At 39.6% G+C, this 27,674-nt stretch overlaps 1 protein-coding gene and 1 pseudogene across 1 annotated transcript in view; both read right to left on the reverse strand.

Moving 5' to 3' along the window:
• Positions 1-7,613: 7,613 nt before the first annotated feature.
• The window catches only part of EHHADH (enoyl-CoA hydratase and 3-hydroxyacyl CoA dehydrogenase), a 50,517-nt gene continuing 30,456 nt past the window's right edge, over positions 7,614-27,674 (reverse strand). The window contains exons 6-7 of the mRNA XM_004278444.3: positions 22,176-22,517; positions 7,614-10,766 (exon numbers count right to left, since the gene is read on the reverse strand). Of these exons, the coding sequence (XP_004278492.1) occupies positions 9,505-10,766; positions 22,176-22,517 (1,604 nt within the window). The 3' untranslated portion in view covers positions 7,614-9,504. The remainder of the gene's footprint in view (positions 10,767-22,175; positions 22,518-27,674) is intronic.
• On the reverse strand, positions 16,946-22,100 carry LOC117196061 (serine/arginine-rich splicing factor 3-like; annotated as a pseudogene).

The following is a 27,674-nucleotide window of genomic DNA, read 5'->3' on the forward strand; positions in this document are numbered from 1 at the left end:
GGGAAGAATTTAGAAAGCTGAGGAAGACAAGGCATCAGATTAGGAGATATACAGAGCTGTATAGGGATGAGAGTCCAGGTGATGAGGGGTGGCTGGGAGTTTGGGGCTTCTTGTAGTGAATGACCAAAGCAGGGACAAGGTGTTAGGAGAGTGATATGGAAGGTCTACAAGGCAGAAGCTGTGTACTGGACGCTGTGGTGCACGGTCCAGGTTCCCCCTTTCAGTACCAAGGCACTAATTCCCTCAGTTGCTGGGAGAAGCCAAGGACCGGAGTTCCCCTAAGGATATTCACCTTGGCTGAAGGTAGATGCCTTGTCCAAGGCCATGCCTCCCTCCCTGGGGGCAACCCACACCCAAAAAAGTGAAAGTACAAAGGCCCAACACCCCTGCCTCAATTCAGGACATCTCTGAAGGGCTGTCTGAGCCTCAGAGCTCCCCAAAGATCTGCTGAAGCTTCTGCTACATCTGCCTCACAGTTCAACTCCTCCTTTTGCTCCTTCTTGCTTTCTCCACTCCCTTACAGGTGTTATACCCAGGAGCACTCACCAGTAGACTTCCTGCATGGAAATCTCTATTTCAGAATCTCTTTCCTGGGAAACTTGCTCTATGCCAATTGCTAACAGAAGTGGTCCTAGGAAGCAAAATCTGAAATGGGATTTTAGAGCTGGATTATAAACCAGACAACTGGCAATGAAAATGTCATCTGGTGGTAAGTGGAGTATTGAAAGCGCCTAGCATGCTGTAACTGCACAAAAGTTAAAACTTTCATCAGTGGAGAAGTTGGGATGGGATAGCCATAGAAGGTAATGAGGGCATTTTTCAGGGCTTTAAGAGGTTACAGAAAGTTGTAATGGATTCAGAGGGCTGTTGCTGGGGACTATTCCTGTCCTGGAGAAATACAATAAAAGGTGTGAAGGTGATTAACTACCAATCTAAGACAAACTGTGATTTTCAGAGGGCTTCCCTGGAAGCATATAAGACAGATTTATCTCCTGTAGTCACAGGATAGAAAAAGCAGAGGTCAGGCCCAGGATTTAATTATGAGGGAAATAGAGTTTCAGAGAAGGGTGAATTCTCATGGCAATTCAGCTTTGCCAAAGTTAAGGCCTTGATTGAGAAGAAATGGGACCCTGCGACTGGCAATGGGGACATCTGGGTCAGTGAATTTGAAAATATCAAATTCTGAGTTCCCCTGAATACTTTGCACCTGCAGAGGAGGCCGGCCCCTCCTTCCTAAAGACTTGTGTTTCACCCTTGCTCAAAGACAATTCAGGGGCTTCTGTTATGCAAGACACACACTCAGCTCATGAAATAACTCCCCTCCTGGGCATCAGAACAATAACTAGAGTTAAGTCACAAAATAACCCATTTAGGGGAGTGTTAAGACTAAGGGAAGAAAGGGTTTATATCCTCAAGGAGGTATAGAATCCAGCCAAGAGGTGTTGGCAGAAGCTGGGAGACTATGTTTGGGAGTGGATCCTGAGGGCACTGGATCAAGAGGGGCAGAACATGAACTTTGGTAGAGTGAGTTTACTGATGTGGAAACCTTTTCCATGATACAGGATTTAATGCCCAGGCAGGCTCTAGGACACACATTACTAACACAGTGCTATGTTGGCTCTTGGAGGCTTGGAGAAAGTGATGGCACACACGTAGTGAAGTAGATATACTGAACTACCATGGCAGGTGGTGGAAGAAGGAAAAAAAAAGACTCAGAGAGGTGGCTTGAGTGGGCAGTGGCAATGGCTTGGGTGGTTGGTCAGGGACCAAAAGGAGAAATATTGGAAGATAGGAGACAGCAAAAACTGGGGAATTGAGGGATGCACTGATGGGAGTGGGCACAAAGTGTGAAGAGCTGTGCATGACATGTTAATTCCATCCAGGAAACATCTACCACAGAAGATGAATTAAGCAACCAAGTAGACAGAGTGACCAGGCTAGCAGACATCAACCGGCCACTATCATTACCCACATTAGTGCTGCTGTTATAAGTGGCCCATGACAGAGAAGGCTTGGTTGTAGGGATGAAGCTACGCATGAGCCCAACAGAATGGACGCCCACTCATCAGGGCTGATCTAATTGCTGAATGTACAACTTGCCCCAGTTGCAAGTTGCCATGGCGAGACCAACCAACCAGTTGGTGGTAAGCCAACTACATCAATATTCTTTAGTCAGCAGGTCAGTGATTCATCTTGACTGGAATTGACACATATTCCAGGGTTTTCCTTTCCTGACTGCAGGGCTTCCTTTTCCAAGGACTTCAAGAGGATCTGAGCCAGTAAAGTAAGAACTCACATAATATTGCATCAGACCAAAGGACATGCTTTAAAACAAATGTGGTACGGAGGTAGGCATATGACCATGGATTCCCTGTTCTGATCAGATACTACACCACCCAGAAGTTACTAGCCTTCCTTATAGAATAATGGAATATCTCTTAGAAGGTATTACTGAGGTTCCAGCTTGGAGATTATATCCTGTGAGGATGGAGTACCATCCTCCAGGATGCAGTTCACATCCTGAATCAATAACTGTTATATGGTGCTATGTCCCTAACAGGTAAAATACAAGGTTATAGGAACCAAAGACTGAAAGTAGAAGTGGCCCCATTTATCATCACGGCCAGTGACCCGCTTGGAGAGTTTTGTTTCCTGTACCAGAAATTAACACCCTGAGATCTAGAAGACATGGTTCCTAGAAGGGAAATGCTTCTGCCAGAAACACAGTAAGATCATTTTAAATCTATATGTGCCCATTCAGTCACTCCTGGCTTTTTGTGTCAAGGAAAGGAGTCCCCCCACTGGCTGGGTATTTGACCCCAATCACAGGAGGAGGCAGGACTATAGATAAAACATGAGCAGGGCTACAGAGAAAACTTGACCAACATAATTAGCAAGCTCGACCTTAGAATAGCATCCTAGATTCATCAAACAGAGAATGCACATTCTTTTCTAGCACACACAGCTGTTTATAAAAACTGATAACATGTGAAATCAGAAGTCTATTACACATATACAAAAGAGTTGATAGCATATGGATCAATGGTTTCCAAACATCTTTGATCATGTACCTGCAGTGTTGCAGTTTCCCTGGGAAGCCCACTCTGAGACGGAGATGAGTGTGCAGATTGTTTAGGGAGGGCTCTTGGGACTAACACCTGTGAAGGAGAAGGGAGGAAGCAGGAATGAGCAGAGAGAGAAGTTCAGCTGCAATTGGATACCAACGAAGGCCCCAGCTCAATGTCCTTGGGAGCTCGAGAGCTATGTCAGCCCTTCAGAGTTGGGGCAAGAAGATCAGGTGCTTACACTCCTGAGTTGAGCAATCATTGAATACCAGCTATTTTTTAAAATTAATTTTTATTGGAGTATAGTTGCTTTACAATGTTGTGTGAGTTTCTACTGCACAGGAAAGTGAATCAGCTATATGGATACATATATTCCCCTCTTTTTTGGATTTCCTTCCCACTTAGGTCACTGCAGAGCACTGAGTAAAGTTCCCTGTGCTATACAGTAGGTTCTCATTAGTTATCTATTTTATACATAGTATCAATAGTGTATACATGTCAATCCCAGTCTCTCAATTCTTCCCCCACAACAAGCTATTTTTGGAAAAAGTTGTGACCTTGAGCCAGGCAATCCCGAAAGAAGGCCATTTTCTGGTAACTCTCCTACCAACTCGGAGAATAAAATTTTCATTCCTAAAAGAGGATCTGGGTAGCACATCACATAAATTTTGAGTATACATCTCTAATACATAATAATAGGATGTTTATAAATTATATACTTTTACTATTATATTGACATATATGACATTTTAAACACAATAACATAGAAGTTTATAAAGAGTGAGATAGTGATGAACTAAACAATGTATTAAAACATTTTGCATAGGTGATGGTTTCATACTGCTATTCACTAAGATAAGACACAATACACACTTAGGACAGGCAGACTCCATCATGAATGGTAGGTTGTAAGTCAATATTTCTAATAATCTTCTTGATAATTTCAATTTTTTGGCCAACTTCTTACCTGATCTGACTCCTTTGCTTGCATTATTTGTGTTATCTTCAACTGTTCTTTCTTTCAAAGATTATTTTTAAGGGTGCTTTCTTTGAAGGAATCTTTTGTGAGGGTTAATTTAGTTAAATTAAATAATTTAGTCTAAATATCCACTTAGCCCAGCATACATAATTTGCAATATTTCTCAATATGCTGAAAGCAAATGTAAGCGGGAGGATGCCACTGTCAACCTCTCTACATTTTGGAACTCGCCCTCTTCCCTCACGACACTCCATTCCTGACATGTGGCTGTCTGAGACACAACCTGGTGAGGACAGCAGTGTTCTTATCTACATGAAATATTTATAAAGATTAATCTCTCTCTTTTTTTTTTTTTTGTGGTACGCGGGCCTCTCACTGCTGTGGCCTCTCCCGACACGGAGCACAGGCTCCGGATGCGCAGGCCCAGCGGCCATGGCTCACGGGCCTAGTCGCTCCGCGGCATGTGGGATCTTCCCAGACCGGGGCATGAACCCATGCCCCCTGCATCGGCAGGCGGATTCTCAACCACTGCACCACCAGGGAAGCCCAGGGGCACCCCATTTTAGAGATCTCTGATCTAGTGAGCAGGTTTGTGCACCCCAGATCCAGCGCCTCCCTTTCGGTCAGTGCTGAGAGAATATTGCTTCTTGAATTACTCCTCTTTCCATCTTTCCTTCTGATAGCACATACTTTGTTAGTGTTTTTATCTCTAATCAGGTGGGAGTCAATTTGAGGTTTAAGTAGGCCTGTGAGACTGTTTCCTACTAAGTCGATTTAATCCTTTCTGCTATCCCTTTGTCCTTGTGGTCTAGTTTTTAAATTATGTTCAGGTTCTTGGTGGTGTCTCCATGAATTGCCTACAACAATTATATGTGAAACATAACATACAAGTTTATTAGCAATTCAACATCAAGTTGAAAAAGACATCACACTGGCAAAAAATTGTTTTTCTTAAAACAAGAAATCCTGTTTAATGAGATTAGATTCTCAAAGCTGCCTGTGTGTCAGAATGACCTATGGCACTGAGAAAAACAAAACAAAACAAAACCCACTCATTCTTGGACCCCACCTGCATTACTTAGGGTCAGCTGTGAGGAATTAAAGAACTACAAAAACAGGGTCTTACCCATAATGGGAGTTGATTTCTCTCTCACACAAATGACTGTTGGAAGGCAGAGTAACAACTCTGCTCCATGAGGTCTTGGGGGACCAAGCTCTTTGCAGCCTTCCTTTCTGCTAATCCCCAGGGAATTTTGTCCTTGTGGTCCAGTATAGTGTGTTGACCTCCAGCCTTCACATATGTTCCAGGCAGCAAGATGGAGGAAGGGGAAAAAAAAGAAACTGGAAAAGGATGCATATCATCTGATCCTTAAGGTAGTTTCCCAAAATCTGCCATGTGACGCTGCCACTTACATCCTATTGTCTGGATCTCAGTCACATGTTCACAACTGGATGCAAGAGAAGCTGACAATAATACTATTTATTCTGAACAACCAAATACTCAGCTAAAAATTGAGAAGTTTATTGCTAGAGAAGAGAAACTTTGGGAGACAGCCAACAGTCTCTGCCAAAACTTACAAATCAGCGATTCTTTAGGCCTTGGCGGTCTTCAGGAATCCAAGTGCACTTATGATTTGGTTGGAGAAAGTTTTGCTGTACCCCATCCTAAGGATCTCATATTATGTCCAGAATTAGCAACTGCTTCTGTGCTCTCTTAGAGAAGGTGGAAAGATGGACACAAGGTCGATTGCATCAGCTCTGTGCCTGTCGTTTTATCAGATGCTTTCAGGCATCACTCAGCTAGGCTATTTTAGGTTTGGTGAAAGAGAACAAATAAATATTACAATTAAAATACCCTGGAATTCTTTTGACAAGAATTAAAAGCCCTGTTCATCTCTCTCACGTTCCTCTTTCTCAGGGTGCTAGAAAAAAAAATACTAAGAAGAACAGACAAGACGTACAGTTGAACCTTGAACAAGGCTGGGGTTAGGGGCATTGACCCTTCTCCCAGTCTAAAAATCCACCTATAATTTATAGTGGGCCCTCCATATACATGGTTCCTCAGTATCTATGGTTCCCCTGTATCAGCAGATTCAATCAACTGTGAATGGTGTAGTACAAAAGTATTTACCATTGAAAAAATGGAATTTTTCAAACCTGAGCTGTTCAAGGGTCAAACGTAATCTTTTCTAAAAATTTCGTCCACTGGAGACACCAATCTAAATGGAGACTTTCCCTCTACTTTTGTCAACTTTGTTTAGAGAGATACTTACAGCAATAAAGAGAAGAAACTGTTTTGGGGCTTGAAACCTCTACACGGCATGCCCTGGAAACAATACTGGGTGTTGCACAACTCTACAGGGTACTGTTCACATTATTTCTATGTGAACGGCAGTCCCTTGGAGCAGGGTATAAATGGTGTCCCTCAGAGTTGTGTAAGGTTGCTGTCCTGCAGGGAAGCAGTGTAACTTGTCTGTTAATATCGAAATACACGTAAACTGGCAAAATAACCATGTGGCATTGACAGTCCCAAGAAGAGTCAAAAACTATTCTGTTCTTGAAGAAAGCTGTTTCTAAACATAGTCCAGAGAACTTGATTTATATTAATTTCATCAATGGCTACCAAGAGGGTTCAGCTAATCTAGTGAATCTGCAACATTTCTGAATTTCTAGGTGTCTATTTTAAAGACAAGTGTAAGACCCTAGAAATTTCAGGTTTCTACAGTGCTGTGGAATATGATTTGCATGCACATTTCTGTCACATCATTAATCAGGGGAGTTTAGGATCCCTCACTTTCTTTCTTGCAAGCACACCTGTTCCTGCTGGAAATGAATAAGTAGATAGCAACCGCAGCTGCACGGTGGCTTTCCTGATTTAAGGAACATAATTAGTCTCATCTTTAAAGCTGGAGTATTATGGCAAAGCTTCAAGGGTGCCTCTAATATGTAGCTCTTGTCAGAGTCAATTACCATTAGAACATATTTTTAACATGTCATTTAGAATGTGTTTTTTTTAAAAAAGATAGTTTTAAAATTATTAACAACAACAACAACAAAATAAGTCTTTAAGCAAGTGCATTTTCAATAATGGGATGGGATATCCTGGAAAGGTTTCTTCATATTAGCCACTGCTGTTTATGGGACCCAACAGTTTGAATCAGTCTTGCCTCCTTTGACACAAAATAAGGATAATTGAACTCATACTTCTTCTTCCCATTTTATATCAATATATAAAGTATTGGTCCTTAACATTTATTGGGTCATAGACATGTCAGAGAATACAATGTAAGATACGGCACGTTTTCTAAGCAATGCACTCAGATACATATACACAAATGTTAGCACAAAGTTTCAGGGATTATTGACTCAAAATCTATTCATAGACACTCTAGTTTCAAAACCCCAATCTAAAGGAGAATGTAGGATGAAAATAAGTTTTAAGAACTCAAAAAAAAAGAGAACTCAAAACTGAAATCTACTCAAGGTCTAAAGAAGAAAAAGTTGATGTGTGTATGAGTTTGAAATAAGTTTACATTAATTTGAAACTAAGACACTTTGGAGACAGAGTAACTATTTTCAGGAATTTTTTTCTATTGATGTCTTTAATTTCAAGGACCAATTTATATAAAATCCAGCAATACACATCTCAAAAATTATTCTAAATTGAACTACAACTCAAAGCACACTCTAGAAGTTTTTTTGGTTTGTTTTGTACAATGGAAAACTTATGCTATATTCCTTCAAGATTTCTCTATCAGAACTTTCAGTAATTTTGTTTAAGTTCACTGGTGAAAATATTGTAAAAAAACCAGTTCATTTACCATCCTGAAGGACAATAACCTAAGCCCATTTGTTTGTTTGTTTACTTATTTATTAACTGTATTAAGATATAATTCACATACCATACAGTTCACTCATTTAAGGTATACAAGTCAATGGTTTTTAGCAGATTTACAGAGTTATGCAACCATCACCACAATAATTTCAGAACATTTTCATCAACCCAGAAAGAAACCTTGTACCCATTAACAACCACTCCCTATTCCCCACCCCCAATCATTCCAGCCTTAGGCAAGCTGTAATCTGCTTTCTATCTCAATAGATTTGCCTATTTTTTCACTTAGCATAATATTTTCAAGGTTCATCATGTTGTAGCATGTATTAGCACTTCATTTCTTTTTATGACTAAATAATATCCTATTGTACGGCTATTCTACATTTTATTTATCCATTCATCAGTTGATGGACATTTGGGTTGTTTCCAATGTGGGGCTATTATGAATAATTCTGCTATAAACATTTGTGTACAAGTTTTTGTGTTGACTAGCCCCTCAACATTTAACCATACAAGGCAAAAAGTAAAAAGAGTTCTTATAACAAAATTAAACAAAATTTGTTTTACAATAATTTTAGACTTGCTAAGATTTCATACCCAACATCACAAAGGCATATCATGACCGGGAAATGCATCATGACTTTATCACAGAATTAGAGGAGGTTAGATCCCTGAGATCTCTTCTTACACTAAGTCAACAACTTAACTACTTTCCATTACTTCTGTCTGATTAGAAGAGTAAATAAAGACCAGGTTGTGGACATCCGGTGGTCTTGAGGAAATTATCATAAAATGTTACTGAGCCTCTTGCAAGCAGCAAGGACGACTGTGCACATGGGCCTTGGACAGAAGTGTTATATTGAGCATGACTTGCCAAGCTACCCTGACCTCCCTATTCTGATCTGAAGTATGTGGTTTCCTCACCAACTCTCAACTGTGTTTTGCCTAAACTTCAACGCTGTTCTGCCATTGATACTCTGCCTCTGACTACTGCCTCTGCCTCTCCCTTGGCAGCTTTCCAAGCTCACTCATAGAGACCCTCACTGCTGACTCTACCCTGCCAACCATCTTCACTCCACCTCTGAGACTGAAGTGAAATGTATCATAGGCTTCCTTGCTGGATTAATGCCCCTCTGGACTCTAGGTCTGTCAAGAGCTGTGCAAGATGCTCAGGGGTGCATGATGAGTGTCTGTTGAATGAAGGGTCCATAAGATTTCCTATCAGTGCTACGTGTGTGAGGTTGAAAGGGCTCAAATGAATTTATACACGTATCAGTGAATAATTAATGACATATTTCTCCAATGATCAAAGAACTTGGGAACCTCAACTTATTTCTGAGGCTCTTTCCTTAGTGATTATGGTGTTAACATAAGTTTATTCACTGAGATTGAAATAGTTTATCTGATAGGGACACATTCCCAGGCATAGGAAGCACATTCCTAAAGATCTGACCCGTTAGAATCTTCATCAGACAGAAGACCCAAAGAAGAGTTTTAGCTGGCCAATTACTTCTTTTGCTTTGCATTTCAGAGCAATCTTACTTTGGATCTTTGGATTTAGTTTCACTGAAATTCAGTGAGCACTACCTGATGCCAGCATGTGAGGCAAAACCTGAAAGGCTGAATCACAATTTACTGCTGGGGGGTCCTGCCAAGCTTTGCCACTCTTTCAGAGGAGGGTTTCCCTGGGAAGCCAGTTTTTTCAGATAGTCACAAGGCTCCAGTTGGGGAATATCAGGATTCTGCCTGTGATATTTCTGCAACTTCTCTACCACTGTGGGCAACCCAACTGTGGAAGCATAGAACATGGGCCCACCCCTGTGCCTTGGCCATCCATACCCGTGTAAATAGACCACATCAATGTGCTCTGGGGTAGCCGCCATCCCTTCTCCCAAGATGCGGAATGCTTCATTGATGAGTGAATATAAGCAGCGCTCGAGGATCTCATCCCGGCTAATGATACGTGGTTCAATGTGATAGGTTTCTCTGTACTGTGTCAGAAATTTGGAAAGCCAGGGATTAGGTTTGTGAATCCTACCCAACGGCTTATCATAAAGGTACCAACCCTCACCTGTCTTCTGGCCAAATCGTCCTGATTCACAGAGCATATCAGGAATTGGGCAATATCTCCAGCTGCCTCGCTTTCGGGAGGGAGTTCCTGGAGGCAATGTAGGTCCAGTAAGACCTTGCCCTTTTCGGGATTTCCAACCTACATCCAACCCAGCAAGATCAGACACTCTAAAAGGTCCCATTTTGAAACCAAACTCTTCCAGCACCTGATCTATCTCCTCTGGTTTACTGCCTTCTTCCAATAAGAAATATGTCTGATTATAATAAGGCTTCAACATTCGATTCCCAACAAATCCAAAACAATTGCCTACCACTACTCCAATTTTGTTAATCTTTTTTGATAAATTCATAATAGTGGCAATGGTAGTGGGGGAAGAGTATCGGCTGGGAATAACCTCTAACAACTTCATGACGTGAGCTGGTGAGAAGAAGTGGGTGCCAATGACCAAGTGAGGACGATCACTGGAAGAAGCAATCTCATCAATGTCCAGGGCTGAAGTGTTGGTGCACAGAAATGCTTCTGGCTTGCACACGGCTGACAGTTCAGCAAAGACCTGTTTCTTCAGGTTCCTTTCCTCAAATACTGCTTCAATAACTAAATCTACACCACTAAGCTCTTTTATAGATGTAGTTAACCTGGGTTTTGGTCCTGACCAAGAGTGGCCACTCTGCTGCATTTTGGACACTTCCTTTTCTAAGATGGAGGTTATTATCTTGTTTGCAGTCTCTAGCTGCTTCTTGTCTGATTCTACAGCAATCACAGGGATTTTGGCCATTGCAAAAGATATGGCAATGCCTCGGCCCATTGTTCCCAAGCCTGCAGATAAGAGTGAAGGAGAAAAAGAATGATTCAATGGTATTGGCAACTGAGAAATTACTCAGTGAATGGAAGGCTTCTGTGGAAACGTGGCATTCAAAGATACAAATTCAAGGACTACAAATGGATTGAATACTAGTTAAGGCTAGGCACTGTATTAAGTGATTCAGAAGGTATAACAGTAAGTAGGATTCACACACAAACACACATATGCTATTAGAAATAATAAACAAGTTCAGCAAGGTTGCAGGATACAAGATCAATATACAAAAATCAATTTTATTTATATATACTAGCAATGAATAATCTGAATATGAAATTAAGAAAACAATTCCACTTATAATAGCATTAAAAAGAATACTTCAGAATAAATTTAAGGAAGAATTGTAAGACTTGTACACTAATAACAAAAGAACATTGTTGAAAGAAATTAAATAAAACCTAAATAAATGGAAAGACATCCCATGTTCGTGGATCAGAAGACTTAATATTGTTAAGATGGCAATATTACCCAAATCAATCTGCAGATCCAGTGCAATCACTATGAAAAATCCAACTGTTTTTTTTTGCAGAAATTAACAAGCTGATCCTACAAGTCATATAGAAATACAAGAAATCCAGAATAACCAAAACAATATAGAAAAAAAAAACAAAAACAAACTCTTTCCAATTTCAAAACTTTTGACAAATCTACACTATTCAAGACAGTGTGATACTGGAATAAGGATAGACATATAGATCAATGAGATAGAATTGAGAGTCCTGAAATAAACTCATACATTTATGGAAAATCAATTTTTGACAAGGGTGCCAATATGGGGGGAAAGAATAGTCTTTTTCAACAAAGGTGCTGGGACAACTGATATCCATATGCAAAAGAATTTTGTTGAACTTCTACCTCACACCATATATAAAAGTAGATCAAAGTGGATCACTCAAAGTGGATCAAAGGCCTAAGTAAGAGCTAAAACTGTAAAACTCTTATGAGTAAATCTTCATGACCTTGGATTAGGCAATAGTTTCTTAGAAATGACACCAAGAGCATAAGCAATAAAAGAAAAAAATAGATAAATTGGACACTATCAAAATTAAAAACTTTTGTGCTTTGAAGGACACAATAAAGAAAGTGAAAAAACCCCCATAGAATAGGAGAAAATATTTGCAAATCATATATCTGATAAGGTACTTGTATCAGGATATATAAAGAACTCAAACTCGACAATAAAAAGACAGCTCAATTTAAAATTAGGCAAAGGAATCTGCAGCAACATAAATGGACCTAGATATTCTCATACTGAGTGAAGTAAGTCAGACAGAGAAAGACAAATATCATATGATATCTCTTACATGTGGAATCTAAAAAAAGGGTACAAATGAACTTATCTACAAAACAGAAATAGAGTTACAGATATAAAAAACAAACATGGTTACCAGGGGGTAAGTGGGGGGAGGGATAAATTGAAAGATTAGGATTGATATAAACACACTACTATATATAGAAGAGATAACTAATAAGGACCTACCGTATAGCACAGGGAGCTCTACTCAATACTCTATAATGGTCTATATGGGAAAAGAATCTAAAAAAGAGTGGATATATGTATATGTATAACACTCACTTTGCTGTACACCTGAAACTAACACAACATTGTAAATCAACTATACTCCAATAAAAATTTTTTAAAAATAAAATAAAATTAGGCAAAGGATCGATTAACCATTTCTCCAAAGAAGATATACAAATGACCAATAAACATATGAAGAGATGCCTAACATCATTAGTCACTATGGAAATGCAGATCAAAACCACAATGAGCTACCACTTCATACCCACTAGGATAGCTATAATTTAAAAAGACAGACAATAACAATTCTGGTGAGGATGTGGAGAAATTGATACCCTGATTCACTGCTGGCAAATTGTAAAATGGTGCTGTTGCAGTAGAAAACAAGCTGGAAGTTCCTCAAAATGTTAAACGTGCAGTTACCATACGATCCAGCAATTCCATTCCTAGGTAGGTAGGTATATACAACCCAAGAGAAATGAAGACATACATCCACACAAAACTTGTACATAGATGTTCATAGCAGCATTATTCAAAATAGCCAAAAAGAAGAAACAAGCCAAATGTCATCAACATGGATAAACAAAAGGTGGTATGTCTCTCCAGTGGAATATTACTCAGCCATAAAACTAAATGGTACATCCTATAACATGGATGAGCCTTAAAAAACATTATGCTAAGTTAAAGTTGGATGCAAAATTTTACTTGTTATATGATTCCATTTATATGACATGTCCAGAATAGGAACATCCACAGAGACAGAAAGTAGATTAGTAGTTGCCAGGAGCTGGGAGGATGGGCAATGAGGAATAACTGCAAATGGGTACAGGGTTTCTTTTTAAAGTGATGGAAATGTTCTAAAATTTTTTTGTGGCAATGGCTACACAACTTTATGAATATCTAAAAACCACTTAAGTGTACTCTCTTTTTGGTGACATTGTTACTATGTCTTTTAAAAATGTTTTAATTGCAGTAAAATACATATAACATAAAACTTAACATCATAACCATTTCTAAGTGTACAGTTCAGGGGCATTAAGTACATTCACAGAGTTGTGCAACCAGCACCACCATCCATCTCATCTCCAGAACGCTTTTCATCTTGCAAAACTGAAACTCTGGGCTTCCCTGGTGGCACAGTGGTTGAGAGTCCGCCTGCCGATGCGGGGAACACGGGTTCATGCCCCAGTCCAGGAAGATCCCACATGCCGCGGAGTGGCTGGGCCCGTGAGCCGTGGCCGCTGAGCCTGCGCATCCGGAGCCTGTGCTCCGCAACGGGAGAGGCCACAACAGTGAGAGGCCCACGTACCGCAAGAAAAAAAAAAAAACAAAAAAACCTGAAACTCTGTACTCATTAAACAATAACTCCCCATTTTGCCCTCTGCCCAGCCCCTGGCAACCATCATTCTACTTTCTATCTTTATAATTTTGACTACTCTAGTCTTTTTCAACAAAGACTACTCTAGGTGCCTCATATAAGTGGAATCAAATAGTATTTGTCCTTTTGTGACTAGCTCATTTCTCTTAGTAGAATAGCCTCCAGGTTTATTCATGTTGTAGCGTGTATCAGAATTTCCCACCTTTTAAGACTGAATAATAGCCCTTTGAATATATATATGTACCACATTTTGTTTATTCATTCATCTGTTAATGGACATTTGGGTTGCTTCCACCATTAGTCCACTATTGTGAATAATTCTGCTATGGACATGATTATACAAATACCCGTTTGAGTCCCTGCCTTCAATTCTTTTTGATATACCCAGAAGTGGAATTGCTGAATCATATGGTAATTCTATTTTTAATTTTTGGAGGGATTGCCATACGTTTTTTCAGCAGCTGCAGCATTTTATGTTGAATTGTACTCTTGAAATGGGTGAATTTTATGACATATGTTTCACCTCAATAAAACTGTTATTAAAAATATGAGTAGTACCAACCCTCAAGGAACTTATAATCTAGTGGTGGGAAAGGAAAAAGTTCATAAATATCCACCCTTAAAGGTAAAGTAAATGATGAGAGAAGTTCAAATTTCTTTGGTGATTCAAAGGAAAGAGATTATTTTTGGTTGGATGAGTCAAGAAAAACTTCAAGATAAAGATATTTGAAGAAATATTTAAAGAAAGATCAAACTAAAACAGTGAAATTGGAGAAGTTGAACCACCCAGCTGGGGAAGGGAAAAGAAAAGTGAGAAATATTTTTTAAAAAGGCAAGAAGGATAGAAAATGTAGAAAAATTATTCAATGGCAAAGATGTTGCTATTTCTTTCCCACACCATTTCATTTTCTTCCTGGGCACATAGAAGCCTGTACTTTCTAGACCTCTGGTATCCTGGTAGGGCCTGTAACTAATTCTGGTCAAGGGAATGGGGAAGAGGGTGGTGTGGGATCACGACTGGCCCCTAAAATCACCCACAAAATCCTTCATTACCACCTGGGTATAGAGGAGGCAGAGAACGACTCTGAGGCTTTGGAGGAGACCCTAGAGCAGAAGTTGGCCTGCAGGTTGCATCCAGCCCACTGCCTGCTTTTGTACTGCTGGTGAGCTAAGAATATTTTTACATTTTAAATAGCTGAAAATGAAAGAATAAGAATATTTTGTGACACAGGAAAATTATATCAAATTCAAATTTTAGTGTCCATAAATAAAGTTTTACTGGAATCAATCACACTGATTTGTTTTTGTATTGTCTATGGCCGTGTTTTTTCTTCAGCTACTTTAATTATGAAAATCTTTCATGTTCTCAAAAAAAAAAAAAGGAAAACCAGAAGGCAACAGTCTGGTACAGAAACGTACAACCAGAAGATATTACCACCAACCAGGTCCGACAACTAAATCATGTTGGGGATTCTGAAAATAAAAGCACACTAATACAAAGTAGTAAACCAGTGGTTCTTATATAATCAGGGGGAAAAATGAGTCAGTAGGCCTGGAAAACACCATTCCTGAAAAAGAAACACTGTAAGAATATAAACCATAACTCTACAGTAAAAAGCGACCAGGACTTTCTATTCAGACATGGGTGAATCTAAAAAGGTGGTGATGCCATCTACTGATCACATGACCTTTTAAGGAACTGTAAAAAAGCATAGAAACAGTAGGTAAAATGTATCTACATCTCATAAAATTAAAATTTCTCTGGCTAATTTATCTTTGTATTTACCTTTCTGCTTAAGACATGGAGGTCAGAAGTAACCCACAATGAACAGAGAACCATAGAATATTAACTATTCTTGAAAGCATAAAAACCAACTATAATCCTTACATATGTTCCTTAAATTATCACCAAGTATTATTAATAGTGACCTCTAGTGAACACCTGTAATCATTACACCACAAGTCAAAGTCTCTGTGACTGCTTTCAGTATCATACTCAACTGAGAATGCAAGACAAAACTGGCCAAAAGGACTTTGTTAATTTCAGAAATCAAAGTAACTAAACTTTTTAATAGCCACAATTTAAATGTAGAATGTAAGGTTTTAACGATTTCTATCTTCCATATTTTTAACAAGCCATAAAATTGTGCTAGGTTTTCTGGTTAAAGTGATTGCAAATTTGGACCCTAAGTTTAAATCCTGGAGGTTAATTTTATATCAGGTCTGTATTAGCCACATTATAGCTATAATCCACTATCCTTTTTACAGAAACCCTTCCAATTTAAGACTCTGCAAGTTGTATACTGCCAAAAATGCCCATGTAGATTTATAAGAGCAGTGTAATATTGATGTACCATATTACTTCCATGAATTCTTAGCTATCTTGCCTTGCTTGATCCTAACAAAGGTTGTAAGCTATGAAATGCCGAAAGACAAAAGGCCCAAAGCCCGAGCTCCCAGTAAATCAATAGGCCGTCTTAAAAGTGTCTTCTGTAACAAGGCTCATACTGAACTCCACTGACACCAGATCTCCCCCTGTGACACCCAGGACTCTCCTCCCTTGATATGTGCATGAAAGGTGAAGAAGGACCACTGGAAATAATTTGTTTAGGATCTGTATCTTATAAAACATCCTTATAGATTAATACAATGACATCTTTTATATTAAAGAAAGTCAGTACAGCATAATCCAAAACTATCTTTAAATAGTACATTTAAGGAAACTAAGGAAAAGACTGTTGCATTATGATTTAATCTAATCGCACAAAAATTTGAAATTACAACTCCTCTAGATTTCTAAGAAGAAGGTTATGCATGCCTCCATATTCAATTCTGCATTGTTACATTTAAACCAGATAGTGAATTTCACAACATGATGGATCAATTTAGAATTTCCATGCAACACCTCAAATTATATAAAATGGAAGCAATTTTTAAAGCTTTGTGGAATGTTTAAAGTTCTACTTTGTGCTAAAGTTTTTTGGGTTTTTTTTGTTTGTTTTTTTACCAGCAACTTTGGATTATAATGTATCAGGTGGCTATACTTTAAAATGCTGGTCACTGAATATCATGGACTTTGAACTGGCTTCTACTCCTAAAAATGTATCATCACTTAAGTAGACAACCAAAAATTCCCTTCACTTCAAAAGCCTCAAATTGTGTTTCTTACAAAATAAGATTTGTGTAACAAACTGCCTTCTATGGGACCAGAACTATGGTAATAGTGGGTTCAACTATTACACAATTATGTTAATATTTTATTTTCAAAAGCACTTTACAAGAAAATGTAAGTATGGCTTCCAATAGGAATGTTATACCTGGACTTGATTGGTACCAAGCTCAGATTTTAGTTTTGCAAGGAAAAACAGGCTTTCAGGTTAAACAACAATTTGTAACCAAAACTTTAATCCCAAGGATTCTCACAAAACATATTACAAATGACAGCATGAAAAAAAAATCTTGCACAGTAACTCAAAGTTCAGCTCTACAATGTACCCTTAAACTAGCAGGACATTGGTATATTGAATAGTCTCAAATTTCCAAATAATATTACAAAGAGCTATGTATTCATATACAGCAATCACAGAAGGAACTTATGACCTAAAGCAAAGGTAAACTAACTTTCTTGAAACTTCTTAGATTCTAAACCCACCGGACAACCTCTTGTCCAGGGTGAAGACTAGTGGAATTTTTAAACCTCTAATCTAGTTTAAGGGTGCAGCTTTTATTTTTACCTGCTGGCTTGTGTTCACAGCAGCTTTTAAAGACTGCTTGCTTAACTACAGCTGCATAGCCCAGCTACAGAAAGTCTTTTCAATTTTTGCCAGTTTTGTTTCCATAATATTAAACATCACACTTTAGCTGGACAGGAGTTAGAGGTTTATTATCAGTCTATGCAAGACTAAAAATTCAAAGCAAATTCAATTTTGCATAAGGGAACATTGTAAAGTAACAATTCTTGATATTACATGCCTCATATAATCCATTTCAAACCATAGAGAATTACATCTTTATGTGTCACTGTTCCAAGAGACAAACAAATGTGAACAGCTAAAACATTTTTAAAATGCACCAAACTTACGAAGTCTCAAACAAAACTTGAATTTTCTGTACATACTCCTGTCAAATGAAGTTATTTCCTGTGCACCACTTCTCTTGCAAACTGGTCTTCTATTTCCTTTCATTTGACCTGGATCGGCTAGGAGACCCAGAGAAAGATCAGGACGGCTTGTGATTTCTCTCCTGGGACAGTGATCTCTCTCTTCTCCTATATCTAGAAAGGGACCTGCTCCGGCTGCGGGAGAAGCTTCTCCGTCTTGGAGATGTGTGGTGAGGTGGAGGACTCCTCCTCCGACAATCATATCGAGGGCGACGACCCCAAGAACGAGGCGGCCCACGATTTCAACTTCTCTTTTCCCCATTCGACAGTTCTACTCTTACTCGGCGGCCACATAGTGTTCTCTCATCTAGCTCTTGGACAGCATCGGCTGCATCTCGGGATCTTCAAATTCAACAAAAGCGAAGCCGGGAGGGTTTCTAGCAACCCACACACTTCAGAGTGGTCCACAATAGCCAAAAGCTTGTTCCAATTCAGCCTGTTACCATTGTTTCCAAGATTACCTACATAAACTTTACAGTCCGACAGACAGGAATCACGATGCATTTCAAGATCTCGGGTTAGAAACGCGAAGGCTCAAATCCACACACCCTCAGCTGGGTCTTCCCGGTCCCCTCCCGCCTGGCACCCGCAGATGCTCTCGCACACCCGTCGTCCACGAAATTGCTCTATGGCTGTTTTTGTCCTCAATAGCAGAGTTGAGTAGTTGCAACAGAGACCATATGGGCCCAAAAGTCTAAAACATTTACTATCTGGAACTTTACAGAAAAAATTTGCTGACCCTTATTATCCAGGAGGATGGCAGAGCCGCTACTTGGAAAGAACCTGGTTCTAGAATTACTGTGGAGTGAGGAGGAAAATGATCTTTATTGTGCTAAGCCACTGAGATTGTTATTTGTTACAGCAGCAGGTTACCTGTTACCTAACCAACCCACTGTGGATGTTTTGTGAAAGACATGTATATATAACTCTTCTACACTTTACAATGACTAGCTTTGGGATTGTTTTTTTTTTTCAATTGAAGTTTAGTTGATTTACAATATTCTTTAGTTTTAGGTGTACAACATAGTGATTCAAAATTTTTATAGATTATACTGGATTTAAAGTTGTTATAAAATATTGGCTATATTACCTGTGCTGTACAATATATCCTTGTAGCTTATTTATTTTATACATAGTAATTTGTGCCTCTTAATCCACTGTGGCAATTGGTTTTGAATAAAGAATGTTATCAATAATAAGAAATCACTGATTTAGTTTCTCTGGAATATATTTAATTTTTAAATTGTATTAAATTATTTAATATAATATATATATTAAATTATTTAAAACATTTAGGTTTCCAAATTTACTAAGCATCTGCATTTCACTCAGTAACAAGAGGGCTGGATAGCTCTCACTGTTGTAGCAGCTTGTATCCTAAACTTTGGCCTGGGTAAATAGGAGGTAGAGTTGGGGGTTCAAAACCCTGGCCTCCTAGCTTTCAGTCCCAAGCTGAAAATTCCTACCATGTAGAGATTATAAACTCACAGGGACAATAAGGACTAATGAGAAGTTTACGTGAAAGTGCTTTGTAAAGTATAATGTCATGCAGGTGATATCTCTGAACTGAACACAGCGGGGAAGGAAGGCCACCTGGTGAAGATGGAGCAGAGCTCCTCGGCGCTCACCTCTCAGAGCAGGTCTGCTGAAGGACCGCTGGGGCTCCAAACAGCTCATAATCCAAACCACAAAGTGGGCCAGACTAATGCTTTTTAGAAGTGTCTTAGCTATAACTTTAGATCTTCTTCAGTTCTATAAACTGATACTTTTCATTTAATCACTGAAACAAAATATACATGAAAACAGTATCTATTTCTTTCAAAAAGTTCTTAGCTACTAACTTCTATTTTTCACAACCTTGTGGTCTCAAAGTTCTCAAGAACAAAGGGCTGAAAGACCAAACTTTTCACTGTTGGTAATTATGTTTTCATAGGTATATATTGCATTTACATTGAATTTAGTTTCTTAATTTTTCCTCATTAAACACACACAGACAGGGACCAGGAGTCCTGCTCCTGTACCAAATCACTGCCTTTAACTGCCATGGAATTAAATCTAGTCAAGAACCTCTTCTACTCAGAGAAGTAAATAAAGGATAAGGGATGCTTTGACTACTGGTTCTGCAGTGTTTGGTCAACTGCAGTCTTCTCCCCTTCTGACAGCCCTGAGAGTCCAGGTGAGGTGGGAGAATGTGAACTTGCAGTTTGTGCCGACCTGATCTGAGAACATAGGCTCGTGGAAGTGCAAAGTTGGGCTCATCAGGGCTGGGGTTTTGCCAGGGGGCATAATGAAAGGATGAGTCGTGGCATTTGAGGACATTGGTAAGAGAGTAGTTGAAGTGATGACTGGAAATTAAAACTGAATAGAGAAGAAAGTAAAGATAGGAGGAGCTGATCAAGTAACACATGTACTAGTTAGAATAACCGAGAAAGGGATGTGGGAAAATACAAGGTTGTGGTGAAAAAGTGAGATTTTCACATTTCAGAGGTGGAGAAATGTTCAGGGTAAAGACAAGACCTACGGTGAAGCCATAAGTATGGGTCACAGAAGTGAAGTGAGGTGAGCGTCGCTGGATCTGAGGAGGTGAAGGAACCCAGAAGCAACAGGGCTGGGTTATTCAGGGCTGAATTATTCACACAGAGGATGAAGACAACCAGATGGCAGCAGGATTTGGGCCACAGAGAATAACTGTGAGCCAGGTACTAAAATGAGGGCAAAGCAGGGGAGCACTGACAGTAATGAGGAGGGATAAAGTGATACGACTGGATGGCAGGACCACAGAGGAGAGTGTCCTGAAAGGGGTAATGGTCTGAGAGGGGAACTGGGAAGTGACAGTGAGGTCCATGGAGTGTGGGAGAAGCAACAGCATTCTCTTGACAGGGCTGCAGGAGAAGCAGGTGCCCAGGGTAAGCCAGGTTTCAGGCAGGAGACAGAGGGGGAGCCATTAGTAAACCAGATGAGGCTGTGGGCGTGTTCCAGAGGACACAGGGTGTGGCGGGAGGCTGTGTCACAAAGAAGAAGTGCAGAGTGGGATGTGGATAAACATGAAGAAGGGGGAAATGACAAACTCTCTCACTTTATTTTTATCCACGTTGTCTTCTATACAGTTTAAATGCTTTTTCAAATATTTTTCAGAACAATGTGGGGTATACTTAAAAAAAAACAACCTTAAACTTTTAAACATTCCATGCTAGACACAAACCTGAAGTATTTTTAAAAAGCTCACAATAAGGAAATAGGGAAATTCTCAAATGATGGTTGACAAACAAAATACTGATAAACTTAAAACTTTTACTATTATTTTGCATTAATTATTCTTGGCTTGAAGGAATACAAGGAAGAAGAAAGGGGTAAGTACATAACTGGGAACAAATATTGGTGTTGCTGAAAGAGTATAAAAAAGGGATACTCATAGTTCTTTGTCACACTATTTATGCATCTCCTTAAAAAGTCACAAGTGAACAGAGTCGCTAGAGGAGCACAATGTGTTTGCGTTAAAGACACACTATTTTATTCGCAAACTTGACTGAAACCACCACAGACTAAGAAGATGTAGAGAGGGCTCTTCCCCTCCAAGCTGGGTTGGTGTTAGAGAGCTGGGTGAGGGTTAAGAAAGTTGATGCTTTTAGTAAACTTTGGACCTCCTCCCCCAGAAGACTGTATATAAGCTAATACATATAACATTTCACTTACTATTTCAGGAGGTTTGGAATCTACCCAAGACCATTCTTGGGCCAAGACTAAGAGAAAGTGAAGTTTAGGAAAGTGGCCTGAAGAAGGCAATCAGAGAGCTAGCTTCTGAGGAAAGAAGACATTTTGTTTGAGAAATTTTCTAGGGGAAGAAGTAGGGAAGCCACTATTTCAGAGTTCAGATGAATTTGAGGATAGTGGTTTTGAACCAGGAGAAGCGAATGGATGCAAGGACCAGAAAGATATAGCCTTCATTCCAAATCCCTAGCTATAGGAGTGACAGCACACACTTTGAAATGTGCAACATATTAATAATCATTGTTGGGAAATCCAGGAATGAGAGACATGGAAGAGGTAGAAATGAGTTAAAAAATACCCAGAGTCTGGAATCAGACAGACCTACATTAGACGACTTGGGTTTCATTAGTTCACTGTTGAGAAGGTTAGTGTTTCTAGGCCTCACATATAAAGTAAAGATAGTTCATGGGCTGGAGTGAAAATTAACTTAGCTAAAACAAGTGATATATTTGGCAAACAGCCTGGCACCTGGTGGCCCTAAGCAAATGGTAATACTTTACGTGTGCAGATTTGGGGAGTGACATTACCCATGTCCTTACCGAGAATGCCAACAGAAGAGATGGGCCGTGCCAGTGCTGTTTTCCAGGATGCTCCAGAGGGAGTGGACCACTTATTTGTGGTCCTCTCCGCCAAGAAACAATATTGCAGGGCTCTAGCCTGCCCTGATCTCTGAAGGTACACATACAGCTCCTTTTCCTTCTTGATGCCCACCTCATAGGGATACTGGACAGCGGCCTGGACTGCACGGATGGAAGTTTCCTGAGAAAGGCACCCAGGGTGCTGCTTCCGCATCTTCCGAAGGGCTTCACTGAAAATGGTGTCCATGTTGGACAAGCTCTGGATCGGCTTGTTGTAGATTCTACGGGATTCTAGAGATTGATCTGAAAGAAATAAGAAAGAAAATTTGGAAATGTTACATATACCAAGGGAATATGTGTATATAGCAATAGTAATAACTTGTTCAAATTCAAAATATGAAATTAAATACTATTCATCAAGATATTTAATGTAACACTAATATCAAAATCTCCAACATCTTTGCAACTTAGTCCCATTAGACAGAATTTAATAGATTCAAAGCAATTTCCAGTTACCTAATTGAGGCATAAAAGTTACACTTTCTTTTTACTTCAAGGCCAAGACAATATTATGATAGATTAATTATATCAATCTGCCAGTGAGCTTAAGGAAAATCGTTCTGAGTTAATGATATTTTAGGTTCAAAATAATTTTAACTCCATTCTTAACAGTAACAAAAACTTTAAAATACCTAGAAAAGGAGACAGTGTAATATCGGCACAAGGATAGAGATACAAATCAATGAAGAGAATTGAAAGTTCAAACATAAATCCTTATAATCACTGCCAATTGATTTTCAACACAGGTGCCAAAACAATTTAATGAGAGAAAGGAGATGCTGCAGACAACTGGATATCCACATGAAAAAAACAAACTTAGATCCTTACCTAGCACCATATATAAAAATTAATTCAAAATGGATCATAAATCTAAATTGAAGAGCTAAAACTATAAAATTTTCTTAAAAAAAAAGAAAAATCTTTATGACCTTTGGTTAGGCAAAGTATTCTTAGCACAATCCATGAAAGAAAAAAATCAATAAGTTGGACTTCATCAAAATTAAAGACTTTTGTACTTCAGAGAACACCATTAAGCAAATGAAATGAAATGAAATGATAAACCATAGACTGGGAGAAAATATTTGTGTGGTAGGCAAAATAACACCCTCCCCAAATGTCTACTGCCTAATCCCCAGAACCTATGAATATATTACCTTACATGGCAAAGAGACTCTACAGATGTGATTAAGGTTAAAGACCTTGAAATGTGAAGATTACCGTGTATTATCCAGGTGGGCCCAATCTAATTACATGAATGCTTAAAAGAGGAGAGCCTTTCCCAGCTGGAGTGAGAGAGGAAGAGTCAGAGAGATGCAACACAGGAAGGACTGGCTCCATGGATGACAACCTGGCTTTGAACATGGTGGAAGGGGGCCAAGAGCCAAGGACTGCAGTGACCTCTAGAAGCTAGGAATGGCCATCAGTTTACAACCAGCAAAAACATGGAGACCTTGGTCCTACAACACAAGTATGAATTCTGCCAACAACCCGAGTGAGCAGTAAACAGATTCTCCCTTAGAGCCTTCAGAAAGGAGTGCAGCTGCTGACACCTGGGTTTAGTCCAGTGAGACCCCTACCAGACTTCTGACCTATAGATCACTAAGTAATACATTTGTGTTGTTAAAACTGCTGAGCTGGTGGTAATTTGTTATCAAGAAGTAGAAAATGAATACAATTTGCATACAGAATATCTAATTAAGTATTTGTATCCAGAGTATATAAAGACCTCTTATGACTCAATAATAAGAAGGCAAACAACTCAATTTTAAAATGGGTAAAAACTTGAGTGGATATTTCACCAAAGAGCATATACAAACAGCTAATAAGCAGTGAAAAAACATTCAGCATCATTAGTCATTAGGGAAATGCAGATTAAAACCACAATGAATGTGGTAGGCAGCCTCTAAGTAATGGGATGTCGTTTCTGAGATTAAATGACAAAAAGATTCTTGCTCTCTCACTTGTTCGCTCTGAGGGAAACAAGCTACCATGGGTGAGCTGCCCTCCAGTGAAGCCCATGAGGCAAAGAACTGAAGGAGGCTTTCAGCCAACAGCCAGTGAGGAACCGAGGCCTTCAGTTCAACAGACCAAGAGGAACTGAATTCCACTAATAGCCACTTGAGTGAGCTTGGAAGCAGATCGCTCCCCAGTCAAGTCTCCAGGTAGATACAGTCCCCCCTGCAATACCTTGAATGTAGTCTTTTGTGAAACCCTAAACCAGAGGGCCTAGCTAACCACACCCAGATTCCACAGAAACTGTAAGATAGGAATAGTTTGATTTTAAGCAAATAAATTTGGGGATAATTTGTTATGCAACTATAGATAACCAACACAGACCCACTAGAAGGACTATCATCAAAAAGACATGACACAGAATGTTGGCGGTGATGTGGAGTACCTGGAACCCTCGTGCGTTGCTTGTGAGAGTGTAAAACAGTACATTCACTTTGAAAACAGTTTGGCAGTTTCTTAAAAAGATAAACATAAACTTACTGTTCGACCCAGCAATTTCACTCCTAGGAATCTACCCAAGAGAAATGAAAATGTGTAAAACTTGTATGTGAATACTCACTGCAGCATTATTCATAGTAGCTCAAAACCAAAAACAATGTGAATATCCAACTGATGAATGGATAAAGAAAATGTGGTATAGCCATACAATGAAATACTATTCAGCAATAAAAAGGATCAAACTGGACTTCCCTGGTGGTGCAGTGGTTAAGAATCCACCTGCCAATGCAGGGGACACAGGTTCCAGCCCTGGTCCAGGAAGATCCCACATGCTGTGGAGCAACTAAGCCCGTGCACCACAACTAATGACCCTGCGCTCTAGAGCCCAAGAGCCACAACTACTGAGCCCACATGCCACAACTACTGGAGCCTGCGTGCCACAACTTCTGAAGCCCACATGCCTAGAGCCCGTGCTCTGCGACAAGAGAAACCACTGCAGTGAGAAGCCCAAGCACCGCAACAAAGAGTAGTCCCCGCTCACTGCAACTAGCGAAAGACTGCGCGCAGCAATGAAGACCCAACGCAGCCAAAACTAAATAAATAAATAAATAAATAAATAATTTTAAAAGGAACTTCCCTGGTGGCACAGTGGTTAAGAATCTACCTGCTGATGCAGGGGACACAGGTTCGAGCCCTCATCCAGGAAGATACCACATGCTGTGGAGCAACTAAGCCCATGTGCCATAACTACTGAGCCTGTGCTCTAGATCCTGCATGCCACAGCTACTGAAGCCCAGGTGCCTAGAGTCCATGCTCTGCAACAAGAGAAGCCGCCTCAATGAGAAGCCCACGCACCACAATGAAGAGCAGCCTGCACTCACCTCAACGAAGACCCAACACAGCCAGGAAAAAAGAAAAAAAGGATCAAACTAATGATACATGCTATAACACAAATGAACCTTAAAAACATTATGCAAGCTGAAAGAAGCCAGACGCAAAAGATTACATATTGATGTGATGTAATTTATTTTAAATGTCCAGAAGAGGCAAATCTATAGAGACAGAAAGATCAGCTGTTGCCTAGGGCTGGGGGTGGGAGTTGGGGTAAGCTGCAAAAGGGCAGAGGGAACTTTTGGGGATAGTGGAGAAGTCCTAAAACTGATTTATGGGGATGGTTGCGCAACTCTAACTCAAAGGCAAATTATGCCTCATCAAGGCTGTTAAAAAATATCTAGCAATGAATTTGTTAAGAAAGGTACAAGACCTTTACGAAGGCCTATAAAACATTTTATTGAAGAACATAAAATAATACCTTAATAAAGAATGACCCCATGTCCCTGAATATAAATATTTAATAGCATAAAATAAATATTTTCCATATATTATATATGAATTTCTAATCAGAATCCTTGTGGTCCTATTTTTTAAAATAACTCAAAAGAATTATTTTAAAGTTTACATAAAAGTATAAATGTGTAACAAATTTATTTTTTCTAAAATAGTTTTTTAAAATAGTATTCCAGAAACTGTTTCCTAAAAAGTGCTACTATCTCTTAAAAAATAAAGCAATATATCAAAAATGTACACCTTAGTTAATTAGACCAGAAACCTACCAGAGCTTACAAAGCAGTTTCACTATAAAAAGACAGATGAATGTGAGCCAGTCTGGCATCGATATGTTACTATGTGTCCAAGGGAGAGTAAGGTTTGGATATAATCATGTGCACAAGGAAGAACTGTATCTGTGAGGCATTGTATAATCTCAACCTTTTTTTTTTTTAACCTAGTTGGCAAGAACATTTCCTTAATGCTTGATTACTATGTAGAATTGAAAACAATGGATTTTTTTTTTTTTTTTTTTTTTTTTTTTTTTGCGGTACACGGGCCTCTCACTGTTGTGGCCTCTCCCGTTACGGAGCACAGGCTCCGGACGCGCAGCCTCAGCAGCCATGGCTCATGGGCCCAGCCGCTCCGCGGCATGTGGGATCTTCCCAGACCGGGGCACGAACCCATGTCCCCTGCATCGGCAGGTGGACTCTCAACCACTGCGTCACCAGGGAAGCCCAAAAGAATGGATTTTTAAATTAATGTTTTTCCATATGATACAAGAATAAGACTCAGGAAAGGAGGCAAGATGATGAGTAGCAGCATGTGGTCCCTGTTATTGTTGGAAAAACATGAACTCTACCCAACAGGCTACCAATTACTTGCTCAGTTAACCAATGAGTTACCCAATCCTTTATGGGAAGGCAAGCTCAGTGCAGAAGGATAAAGACCTTTCCAGGGCTTACAGCTGATTTAATTCCCTGGTGGCTCAAAAGAGAGACAAGAACAGACAGTGGGGAGAGGACAGTGGGTAGAAGACAAATGGAAGAGGAAAGGAGGCAGAGCTGTCAGTGTTGTCGCATCTGACAACAGGTGGCTGTTGCAGACTTTCCTGGGACAGAGCATAGTTGGGTTTGGGATATCTTAGAGCTGGATCTCTGTCCTTGTGACACTACCACCAGCCCCACCATGACAGGGGCTGATTCTCAACATCATAGCACACATCAGGGTTATTTGAGGAGTTTAAAAAGTTTGGATGCCCATGCCCCACTGTGAACTCAGTTAAGAATCTTTAAGGGTGGGGCCTGGGCATGAGTATTTTTTTTTAATTCAATAGTTGATTTTGAGGTATAGCCTCTGGGAGGTCCAAGAGCAGAGCATACGTCAGCCACTGTATCAAGGACAGATGTAGCTCCTGGCAACTCTAACCTGGGCCAGAGATTGAAAAGAGATGAGAAAGAAAAAAAGGAAGAAAGTGGTCCAGTGGTTAAGACTTCGTCTTCCAATGCAGGGGGTGTGGGTTCGATCCCTGGTTGGGGAGCGAAGATCCCACATGCCTTGAGGCCAAAAAACCAAAACATAAAACAGAAGCAATATTGTAACAAATTCAATAAAGACTTTTAA

The sequence above is a fragment of the Orcinus orca genome, chromosome 5, assembly GCF_937001465.1.
Source record: "Orcinus orca chromosome 5, mOrcOrc1.1, whole genome shotgun sequence".
NCBI classification, from domain to species: domain Eukaryota; kingdom Metazoa; phylum Chordata; class Mammalia; order Artiodactyla; family Delphinidae; genus Orcinus; species Orcinus orca.